Source organism: Phymastichus coffea, unplaced genomic scaffold, assembly GCF_024137745.1.
Source record: "Phymastichus coffea isolate CEN01 unplaced genomic scaffold, Cenicafe_Pcof_1.1 PCOF00003, whole genome shotgun sequence".
NCBI classification, from domain to species: Eukaryota; Metazoa; Arthropoda; class Insecta; order Hymenoptera; family Eulophidae; genus Phymastichus; species Phymastichus coffea.
Window position 1 is genome coordinate 9,284,684 of NW_026706814.1, and position 12,385 is coordinate 9,297,068.

At 31.5% G+C, this 12,385-nt stretch overlaps 2 protein-coding genes across 2 annotated transcripts in view; both read left to right on the plus strand.

Annotated features, from left to right (window-relative positions):
• Positions 1-12,385, plus strand: part of LOC131664467 (uncharacterized) — a 99,184-nt gene that overhangs the window by 23,342 nt on the left and 63,457 nt on the right. The gene's annotated exons all lie outside the window — the stretch shown is intronic.
• LOC131665701 (piggyBac transposable element-derived protein 3-like) lies at positions 4,894-6,604 on the plus strand. Its single transcript, XM_058937761.1, has 3 exons — positions 4,894-5,554; positions 5,640-6,524; positions 6,588-6,604. Exons 1-3 carry the CDS (start codon positions 4,894-4,896, stop codon positions 6,602-6,604), a joined length of 1,563 nt encoding a protein of 520 aa, XP_058793744.1.

The following is a 12,385-nucleotide window of genomic DNA, read 5'->3' on the forward strand; positions in this document are numbered from 1 at the left end:
TTAGAATAATCTACGTCCTCTAATGAGTGGATTAAATTCATTTTCTCTAATAGCTATTTTATATTGAGTGTAATCCAAACGCGTTAAGCTCTCTCGAGTCCGATTACCAAAATTTACACGTAACATATTCGTATTCCAACCTCGCGTTCCATACGAGTTAAATAAAGGGTAAATCCATGAGTCTACATTTGAATCTAATGAGCTAACATTTTCTAATGATTTGGTATCTTTATTTCTGATTGTTATATACGATTCAGGGATTTCTCTATCAGCATTTGTTGAGAATATAGCAGCAACTTCATTTACACGTTGATAATTGTATCGAAGATTGTCTTGACCAGGTTTTAAAGAAAATAATAACTGTGACTCGGAATTTATTAAAGTGTTGTTGATTTGTACAGTCAATTGCTGAATCCGTATCTCGTCTTTCATCATTACATAAGATTTAGCTTAAACATTACTAATAGGAATAATCCAATCTAAAATAGTCATCAGTTCATAATCTATAACTGGATTGTTTTGCATTCTATAATTCGAAGCCTCATTTTGATCGATTATAAAAAGTTACCCTTACGCTGGAGATTCTCCTTGGCTTAGATATAAGGCAGTATTCAGTTGATAATAAATTTGTCCTTAGATTTTAAAGTAGCATGGCCCTGATTAACGTGATTGAAAATTCACTAAATTGGCATTGAAAGATGTAAAAGACAATGAGTTATTGTAATTACGGATTCGTTCAACAAAGGTTAACGACTTTTCGTGTTCACCATTGAATAAGCTTAAAAGTTCTGATGGAAAATCTGGCAGTGCATCCAGTTTCACAGTCCCATGGCCACAACAGTCATTAAATGATAAATTTCTCCTAATTTTTTCATCAGCAAAATGTCGAGCCTTACAATGCTTACATAAACTATCTATTGATCCTAAGTAATCAACTTGCAAAGCCTCTTCCAACGTACGATTATTATCAACAATACGTTAGCGAACAAGTTGCCACCTACGTCGTTGACCTTCTGTTTCTTTATTGTGTCTATTTTGTTTTGAAATAGCTACTTCATGATCTGTTCTTTTTGGTCGACTCATAGTATTAAATATTTATCTAGTATTGCTATTGGAATGGTAATTAATTCTTAATTAGGCTCCATAAAGTAATAGTAAAGAGTTTGTATATATTTATTTTAAAAAAAACGTGTTTTAATAAAAACTCATCAATCAAATTTTTTAAATTTTTAAAATTCAATAAAGTAGACCATTAATATATTTAATAACAATTATTTCAAACTAATTAATCACTTTATGATAAATAAGATTTTTTTATTTGGTTCTGATTAGATTGGTTTTGTTTAGTTGGTTCAGTTTGGTTGGTTCGATTTGTTTGATTTAATTTTGCTGATTTGGTTTAGTTGATAAATTTATGTGAGGGTTTGATTTTGTAATAGAATGATACAAAATATTAATGCTTTTTCATTTATATTTTGTATGATGGTTGTGTATATTAATAATTTGTGTTGTGTACACAACAAAAAAGCTATTACGTAGAATCAATTCCACAAAATTCCCACTCTGCAAGCCATGAGAACCTGAAAAAATAAAATAAGAGTTATGTATAAAATAAACGCTGGGGACAATTGATAAAGATTCATATTAAAAAATACTAAATTTAATCCAGTACATGATTGAGGTATAGGCAAATCTCAAAACTTTTATTTTTGGCCCTTACTATTTTAAAGATATGAAAATAATTTCGGTCAAGTCACAATAACAACTATTTAATTCGCTAGGAGAATTATGAAGTAAAGAATTTATAAGAAAATTTGTAATGTTTGGAGTATTCCATAAAATATGAAGCACATAGTCTTTATCAATTCCTGTACTACTAACCCTGATTAGCACAAAATTTCAAAGGCGTGCTCTAAAAATTGGCAAATAAAACTTTTTTTGCAAGAAATCAAAAGTTTGTATGATTTGCCCGTATACTTTTATTTGCAATTACTCTAGTAATTTTGTTCTGCATAATATACCTAAACTGCTATGAGAGAGAGAGAGAGAGAGAGAGAGAGAGAGAGAGAGAGAGAGTATTATAATAATTTCTTAACTTCTAGCCACAGTTATAAAAGGTGTGTATTGCATGAATTGGTTAGATATATTCAATTACAATTTCTTTATTAAATATATAACTAGTTTAGTTTATACGAGGTGTGTTCAAAAAGTAACGAGAATTTTTAAATTTCGCGGGTTTGGAGAGTCCGCTTGTATAAAATTTTTTTTTTATTATGTTGGTACACATGCCCCTGAAGTACGATAAAATTTTCAGCAATATTCATTGCTTACTTTTTAAGTGGCAGCCGCTAACGTTAGACGTGTTTTTCGAGCTCGGCGATTTTCGTTTGTGAAAAAAAATGGATCAAAGAATTTGTATTAAATTTTGCGTAAAAAATGAAATAAAGTGTAGTAAAGTTTGTCAAATGTTAACAAAGGCATATAGTGAGTCTGCTATGAGTAAAGCAAGGATTTATGAGTGGTATAAGCGTTTCCAAAATGGCCACGAAAACGTTGAAGATGACGAACGACCCGGACGCCCAAGCACATCAACAACCGATGAAAACGTGAAAAAAGTGAAAGAAATGGTTATGAACGATCGCCGAATCACAATCAGAGAAGTCGCTGATGATGTTGGCATATCAGTTGGCTCATGCCATCAAATTTTTTCGAATGTTTTGGGTATGAAACGTGTGGCAGCAAAATTCGTTCCAAAATTGTTGAATTTCGAACAAAAACAGCGGCGAATGGAAGTTGCTCAGGAGTCGCTAAATGAAGTCAATAACGATGCAGAACTACTAAAACGTGTTATAACAGGTGACGAAACATGGGTTTACGGATATGATGTCGAAACTAAGGCTCAATCGTCCCAGTGGAGGCATTCTGGATCGCCAAGACCGAAAAAGGCTCGACAAGTACGGTCGAATGTGAAGGTTATGCTCACTGTGTTCTTCGATTTTAATGGCATAGTGCATTATGAATTCTTGCCACAAGGTCAAACAATCAATAAGCAGTACTACCTACAAGTTCGACGTCGTTTGCGTGAAGCAATCCGAAAATAACGCCCGGATTTGTGGCAAAACAATTCATGGCTTTTGCACCACGATAATGCGCCTGCTCACACTTCATTGCTTGTTCGTGAATTTTTGGCCAAAAACGAAACTGTAACGATGCCTCAGCCTCCATATTCGACAGATATGGCTCCATGTGACTTTTTTCTATTTCCAAAAATAAAGAGAACATTAAAAGGCCGTCGTTTTACAAGCATAGATGACATTAAAAGCGAATCGCTGAAAGAGCTAAAAGCTATTACAAAGATCGAGTTTCAAAAGTGTTTCGAGGATTGGAAAAAGCGTTGGCAAAAGTGTATTGTATCCGAAGGGGACTACTTTGAAGGCGACAACATTAATGTAGATGAATAAATAAATATTTTTTTCATAAAACGAAAATTCTCGTTATTTTTTGAACACACCTCGTATATGACCACTATCGTATTCAAAAGAGGCGCTCAGAATAATCAGGATTTGACTCATCTAATTTATATCTTTTCCATGTTTTCTAAAAATCTGAGTGAACAGACTCCATAGTCTGCTCATTATAAAAATCAAGTCTTTTTTCATATTTAAAACAAGAGTATGGTACATGTTCAATCATTGTATGAACTTTTGTAATAATACTAATACTCAAAAACTCGTAGCTTGCTTTGAAATTCTTTATGTAGTCTTGAAATTGGTCACGAAGTACATTTAAAAAATAACAATCGACAACAAATAAAAAGTCTTGGAAACATTAACCCATTAAGGCCCAAATGTCCTAAATTTTCAACGAATCTTCATGCAGTTATTTTTCATATTATCTGCACCAAAAAAAATTTCCAACACATCATATCCGACGTAAAATTTGATGTTCTTTCAGAATATGGCTTCAGAATTTGTCTAAAGTCACTGCTAAAAAAGTTATAATTAAATATTTGCAAAAGAAAGCGATTTTTTCAACTTAAAAAGATTTTTTATTCAACATTTTTTTAAGAAATTGATAAAGATGCACATCTTTTTACAGCTAGAAACGTGTCCTCGAGTCCTAAATTTTAAGACATATGGGGTACAAAATCGAAAAGCCAACATGGCGGTTCTCAAAATAGCGCCCGAAGTGATAATTTTTTTGAAAAATTTCAGGATGCTATAACTTGAAAACTATGAGCTTTTCTGAAAAAATGCTTAGAATGAAAAGTTCTTAGAATTCATCAAGAATTACACTGGAATTTTTTCAGATTTTTTTTCATGAAATTTTGAAAAATTTTTTTTTTGGATTTTTGAAAATTTTTAAAAATTTATAAAAAATTCTGGAAAAATTCCAGTGTATTTTTTGATGAATTCTAAGTATTTTTTGTTCTTTCTAATTTTTTCCAAAAGTTGATAGTTTTCGAGAAAAAAAATCATAAACATGTTATATATATGTATATACATGCATATGTTAATCGGCTTCCGCTGGGTCGCCGTCCATGAGCAGAACAGAGAAGCTTACTCTGTAAGTAAAAGCGAGTTACCCAATAAGATTATGAGTTTGACTAAAGGGTACAGTGTGTAATACAGTAGACCCATTCTTTTAAAGTCACTTGACCGTTAATCGTTAAATAGTGATTTTTACTACATTTTTCTTTGAGAGAATAGAATTGCGAAATCATTATCGTTTTTTCTATGTTCTTTGAAAAATTTTCATTTCATTATTTCCGAAAATAATAAGAGTACGCATAAGTCGATTCCATTTTTTATCTTCTTGAACAGTGCTGCTCATAGGAGTTGAAAGAGATTTTCCTTTTTATCGTAATTTTTTGAACATTGCCGTGTACAAAATATGTCGAGTACGGCAAAAAAAAGGAAATCGTCTCGAATAAAATCAAATGTATGTGTTGAGGAAGATGAAAATTCTCAAATAATCATTCTTCCTTCTGCTGATTATTCCGGCGAGTCAGATTCGGATGTTGAATCTGAAGAAGTAGGTGTCGCAGATCATGCTGCTATTACAGATTTTCAGGATGAAAATGTATTACACGAGTACTCAGAATTATCGGGTGATGTTCCTGGTATATCTTATCGTAAAGTTTTGGACGCTTATGGTGAGAACCAAGAAAAATTAGAACCAGACCATGAGTATGAATGGGTGGATGGTGAATGTGTTATCAATGGTACTTCTGATAATGCTTTATTGCTCCCAACAAATGTTCAAAATAAAATTCGCGATTCTTCTTTGGTAGATCTATTTCAACTATTTTTTTCTTTAGAGTTGAAGGAAGTTATTGTTGATGCTACTCGTGAAAATGGATATGATCTTACGATTGAAGAGCTAGATGTTTTTGTTGGGATATTAATTACATCTATGTTCAATGGCAGAAAATCCCAAAAGGATTATTGGTCCAGACTGCCACTTTTACGTTGTGAACCTATAGCTGCTGCTATGTCAAAAAATAAATATTCCACTATCAAAGAAAAAATTAAAATGTCTAAAGATAGCGATGGTAACTCAAATGACAGAGCTTGGCGTGTCCGAAAGCCATTAGAGATTTTTAGAAAGAATATAAAATGCTTTGGTTACTTTTCAAGCTCTATCCGTTGATGAGATGATGATTAAGTTCTATGGTCGAACGGTCTTGAAGCAGTACATACAAAATAAACCTGATCGTTTTGGGATAAAAATGTGGGCTTTATGTACGGTCAATGGGTTTCTCTTAGACTGCGATATTTATTGCGGAAAAGGGACGAATATTTATGCTTCAGAGACGAACCCAAAACTTAGTAAATGCGCTTTAGTTAGCCGAGTAGTTCTTCAAATGGTTCAAAACTTGCTTCTGACAGTCACTCCAAGAAAATTGTATCAATATCATCTTACATTTGATAATTTCTTTACTGGTCCAGATTTATTGGTACATTTGAAAAATATAGGATTACGAGCTACAGGAACTGTGAGATCAAACCGAATAAAAACTACGAATGAAATTGATAAAAAATCCAAGAGAGGAACGTTCGTTTCAAAATATGATAAAAACAGTGGTTTGAATTATATAACCGTTATGGACTCGAAGCCCCTTTCGGTTCTTTCAACTTGTGCTAGTGTAAGGCCTTTCGGAACGGTGAGAAGATATTCTAAAGAACAAAAAAAGAAAGAAACCTTAGAATTTCCAAGAGCTTTCACATTCTACAATCAATATATGGGCGGTGTTGATCTTCACGACTCGCATTGTAGTAATTTGAGAAGTCCTGTAAGATCTAAAAAATGGACGTGGGTTATTTTTATGAGACTCATTCAATCTTCGATAACGAATGCTACTGTTCTGAAGAATTTGGTAACTCATGACAAAAAAATAGGAACGAAAGACACAGCAGTGGCTGTTGCTGAAAGCTACTTAGCAAAATCAAGTTACAATTTGGAAAGACATAGATATGAAACAGCCCCGAGAAAAAAATACTGTACCAATAGTAAAAGTTGTGGTAAAAGGATCACAAAAAAATGTACTGAATGTAATACTTACCAATGCTTATCTTGTTTTACAGCAAAACATAAGAAGTGATTAGTCATTCGAAAACTATGGTGAATAATTCCCGGAAAGGCAAAACTTATGTTAGCATTATCATATGAAAAGAAAAAGCAAATGAGAAAATAATGACGGGAGAAAACAAAATAATATCGAAAAAACCTGAAAGGACTAAAAAAAACACAAAAGAAATAAAACACAAGAAAAAAAACAAAAAAAAACAAAAAAATGAAAAAAAAAAAACAAAACAAAAGATCCTTGTGATTCCACCTCCACCCGGTTAGGATTAGGCAACGTTGAAATTTATCAACGGCTAACGGAATTTACAAAACGCCTCATTTTTCCTAATCAATGATATATACTTTTAGATTTCTGTATTTGGATTTACGGAATACAGCATGCAAAACGTTTGAAATTTTTTTCTCAAGAACTATCAACTTTTGGAAAAAATTAGAAAGAACAAAAAATACTTAGAATTCATCAAAAAATACACTAGAATTTTTTATAAATTTTTAAAAATTTTCAAAAATCCAAAAAAAAAATTTTCAAAATTTCATGAAAAAAAATCTGAAAAAATTCCTGTGTATTTCTTGATGAATTCTAAGAACTTTTCATTCTAAGCATTTCTTCAGAAAAGCTCATAGTTTTCAAGTTATAGCATCCTGAAATTTTTCAAAAAAATTATCACTTCGGACGCCATTTTGAGAACCGCCATGTTGGATTTTCGATTTTGTACCCCATATGTCTTAAAATTTAGGACTCGAGGACACGTTTCTAGCTGTAAAAAGATGTGCATCTTTATCAATTTCTTAAAAAAATTTTGAATAAAAAATCTTTTTAAGCTGAAAAAATCGCTTTCTTTTGCAAATATTTAATTATAACTTTTTTAGCAGTGACTTTAGACAAATTCTGAAGCCATATTCTGAAAGAACATCAAATTTTACGTCGGATATGATGTGTTGGAAATTTTTTTTGGTGAGATAATATGAAAAATAACTGCATGAAGATTCGTTGAAAATTTAGGACATTTGGGCCTTAATGGGTTAAATATATTTTATGCAACGACCTCCATAATTTTCAGAAATGCTACGTAAAATATCTGTATTCTTCAACAATTTGCTGGATGAATTTCCATTGAAAGGAGATTTACCAAAGTAAACTTCTTGATCAACATATAATTCTTTGTTTATAATGCTAATTAGTAAAAGGAATTTAGGAGGTGGAGTAAAATCTATAATTTCTATGTCTTCGTCGAAATCAAAGAAAGGTTGACTTACGCAGTTTGCATATTCCATAGCTCGTTCTTTTGGGCTACCATTTTCTTTCCAAGCTTCAGCATTTTTTCGACAATTACCGAGTGATCTTAGTTCTTTACATTTATTTAATTCATTATTAGATGATAAACACTAACAGCAAGGGTACTTACTTGTATGAATCATTAAACCTATTAAAATATTTGCTAATTTCAAGTCAGTAGCTACCGTACATTCAAATGTATCAAGATTCAGCAGTAACCATAATAATGAAACATTTCGAAATTTTCTCGAGTTAATTCAACTATACCAATTATAAATAATTTCTTAACAGTTGAACACCAAAAATTCTCATCGAAGCCATCTTTGTTTAATGGACGTAACTTTTTCCTTCCGGTACTTTTATCAATCTCATCAATGTCAAGCAATGAAATAAAATATAAATTAAAAAAAAAATCCTCCTCCATCTATACCAACTTTTTAATGAAGATTAACTACATATCTTTCTTTTTCCACTAATTCATAGTTCTTTGATGTTATTACAATAAATAAAATGCTTATTTTCTATTGTTATTCCTAGCCCTTTTGTGGTTACAAACACTGCTTCTGCGATCAAAAAATGATTCATGCTTCTTAATTTACATTTCAAATCTTTTTCTATATAGTTGCAATCTTTTAATATTATTCGAAGGCACATTACCATTCCACACATTCATTTAGACTCAGTCCATATCTTTGTTGCAATTTTATCGTATTATTTGTAGAAATTTTATTACGATGATTTTTAGGACATAAACTCATTACTAGAGGTCTACCATATTTTCATCATTTATTTTTTTAGTGACATTTTGTTTTATAATCAAAATTATTAATATTTATGAAAAAATGGCGTTTGTACAAGAAAAACGTGAATTTTCCTCTATCTTTTTTTTCAAATCTAGTTTTCAAAGCTTTTTACGTTAGCAATTGTCTAGAAACCTTTTTAACCGGTGGAATAAATGGTTGAGCTTTAAGAATCCATGGTTCAAAGATCGATTTTTCACCTTAGAATTTTCGAAATGACGCCCAAGTCGCAAAATTTTTTCAAATAATTCATGATTTTTTCTCAAAAACTATGAACTTATGGAAAAAGTGCCATGAAAAGAAAAATACTTAAAATCAATTCAAGAATACACCTGAATTTTTTCGACAAGTTTTGAGTACATTTTTTATTTTTTTAAATAACAACTTTTTGCAAAATAAAAAAATTGCTCAAAATACGTCCAAAAAATTGTTATGTATTCTTTGGCCAATTCTAGAATTATTTTATTTTTCTCAATTTTTTTCGCATTTCATTGTTTACAACAACATTTTCAAGTTTTAAAGTAGTATTATGAAATTGCATCTAACGAATTTTTTTATTGAAAAGCAGTAAGTTTAAAAAAAATGAGAAGAATAAAATGTTTCTAGAACTAACAAAATAAGGAAAAATATCTAAAATAAGGAGTACAAATAAAAAATATAAGCCGTTTATTCTGGTTGAAAGTATTATAAAGCATAGTGTGTTTTGTGAAACGCAGAGCTGGATTACAGTTCATAGCTAGTTGTGATAAAGAGTCCAAAACACAAATGTAGAGAATACTAGCATGGCCATTACTACTAATTATGAGGTGTAATTATTCGGCTTTTGTTTTGATTAACTGATACTTTATAAATAATTACACTTATTGGGCTCTTACTGATACAGATTAATCAATAAAAACAATGATCACAACTAATGAAGCAACATGAGTTACATATATTTCACTAGGATATGTTCACTAAGAGTAAATGGCTGAACTTTTGAAGTTCTAAAATAACTGAAATTAAATATCACATCGATCGCTATTTAGCTTTTATGTTAATGATGAAAGAACCTAAAACAATAGATATTATCAGTGAAAATTGAATTAAATTTTCATCTTTTCAACGTAAACTTAATATTTATTGAATAATTGTCATTTTACAAATAATAGATACAAAGGAATACAATTGCTTGTATGTACAAGGGGGCGGGGTCAATAAGTTTTTACAAAATCTAAGAGATGGCGCTCGTCACGCTTAAATTATGATGTTTTTGTCAAGCAATACTACTAACTAGATATCGTACAAAGTTTCAGCTCGATTCGTCAAGTCGTTTTTTTGTGAGCGTTGGTTGAACAAAAAGTTATTAGTTTATTCGAAAAATGGAAAAAACACAGTTTCGAGCGGTAATAAAACATTTTCATTTGAAAGGCCTTACACCAAATGAAATCACAGTTGAGTTGAACGCCGTCATGGCAAGTCAGCCCCTGTGTTTAAGACTGTTTATAACTGGGTAAATGAATTTAAACGCGGCTGTACAACAACAAAAGATGAACCTCGTTTGGGAAGCCCCGTAGAAGTGAGTACGCCCGAAATGGTCAACAAAATCCACGATATGGTGTCGAGTAATAGAAGATTAAAATTGCGACAATTAGTTGAGGCCACAAGAGTATCAAAGGGTACAATCATTTCAATTTTGCATAAAAAATTGGGGATGAAAAAAATATCAGCAAGATGGGTGCCGCGTTTGCTCACTGTTGAAAACAAACGAACCCGCGTGGTCACCTCTGAGGCTCTTTTGGCACGCATACGTCGTAATCCGGAAGACTTTTGGCGTCGACTCGTAACTGTAGACGAAACATGGGTACACCACTACACTCCTGAAACCAAAGAACAGTTCAAACAATGGATTACCGCAGGAAAACCAGGCCCAAAGAAGGCAAAGACAGTAAAGTCAGCTGGCAAGATTATGGCCACGGTTTTCTGGGATATGTATGGAATCATCTACATCGACTACTTGGAAAAGGGCCAGACGATCACTGGACAATATTATGCGTCATTATTAGGTTGCTGAAAAAAAATCAGAGAAAAACGTCCTCACTTGAACAAAAAATGCCTCTTTCTTCAAAACAATGCTCGAGTACACACGTGTGCAGTTTCGATGGCAAAAATTAACGATTTAAAGTTCGAATTAATTGACCATCCACCATATTCGCCTGATTTGGCTCCCAGTGATTTTCTTATTTCCTAACCTCAAAAAATGGCTTGCCGGATAACAATTCACGTCGAATGATGAAGTCATCGCCGAAACAAATGCCTATTTTGAGGGTTTTCAGAAATCATATTTTTCTGATGGCTTAAAAAAACTGGAAGGCCGTGTAATAAAATGTTTCGACCTTTAAGGAAATCATGTTGAAAAATAAAAAAAAATTACATACGCAAAACTTTTTTTTCCTTCTTTTTGTAAAGACTTATTGACCCCCTCTCGTACTCGAAATTGAGTAACAGTAACTTACATGTTATGCATAAGTGGACAAGTAGGTTTCGAAGACAAATATCAGAGTATTTCCAGTGTTTATAAGTTTACATTAAGTTACATTATCAGTCAAATTTTGAATTATAATATTCCATAAAGTATTAAATATTACATTTTTACAGACTATCAACTACAAACTTTAATTAAAATTTATTTTCTTTTCATTTATACAATTATAATATTAAACATTGTTTTTAAATGTACATTATGTTTGTCTTCTATTTATCTTAAAAAATTTGTAAAATCTATAATCATAATATTTTTTCAGTCTGTTGAAGAATAATTTATAATTTAAATTAAATTAATATAATTTATTTAACATTTAGAGGGTAGGAAAACCACTATAGTGGCTGAAAATAATTTCTCAAGTTAGGCTGTAAAATATGTTAATTCTAGGGTTTTTGGGTATAGTGATTACGTATTTAATGTCATAAATAAAAAATTACGTAACAACCATAAACCAACCCTAAAATAAGGGTAAACTATCCTTTCAGTCGCGAAAATAAACTTTCTATAGGAAGAAAGTGTGAATATAGTTTTCTGAGGTATTTTCCAACGCTGAATCGAATTCCAGGACCCAAAATATAAAAAAAACTATAAACCACCCCTAAAATAAGGGTACACTACCCTTTTAGTCGTAAAAATAAACTTTGTATAGTAAGAGATTCTGGATATATGTGGCCAATGTGAAATTCAAAAAATACAAAATGGCGAATCCAATATAGCGAAGTAAAAATTCACTCATATCGATGAAACAACTGACATGTTTTTTCGGGAAATGACGTCCTTGCAGTCTATCTATTAAGCATTGGGGCGTAAAAAGTTATTGAGAATTTATGTCTAAAAAAGACTTTCCTACTTTCAAACGAAAATCTGGAAAGGGTATTTTTTCTCCTGTTTTATTTGAAATTGAACTTGAGCATTAGTCAGCATCAAGTCAATAAAGATGAAAGAATAATTTTTTATACCATTTCATGGATTTTCTGACAGATTTAGTTAGGGATAGTTGCCTATCGATGTTATTGATAGCTCCTATATTTTTGTTGTATTCATGGATGCAAAGTGGTTTTATGATATCTTCATTTATTCGGAAATGTTTTTTACCAGTTACACAATACTAAACTTTTCATGTACTATCGTTATCATAAAAATTTCTTTTTTGTCCATTCATTTCATTGCAAGCCAAGATGAGGGAGGTATGAGCTA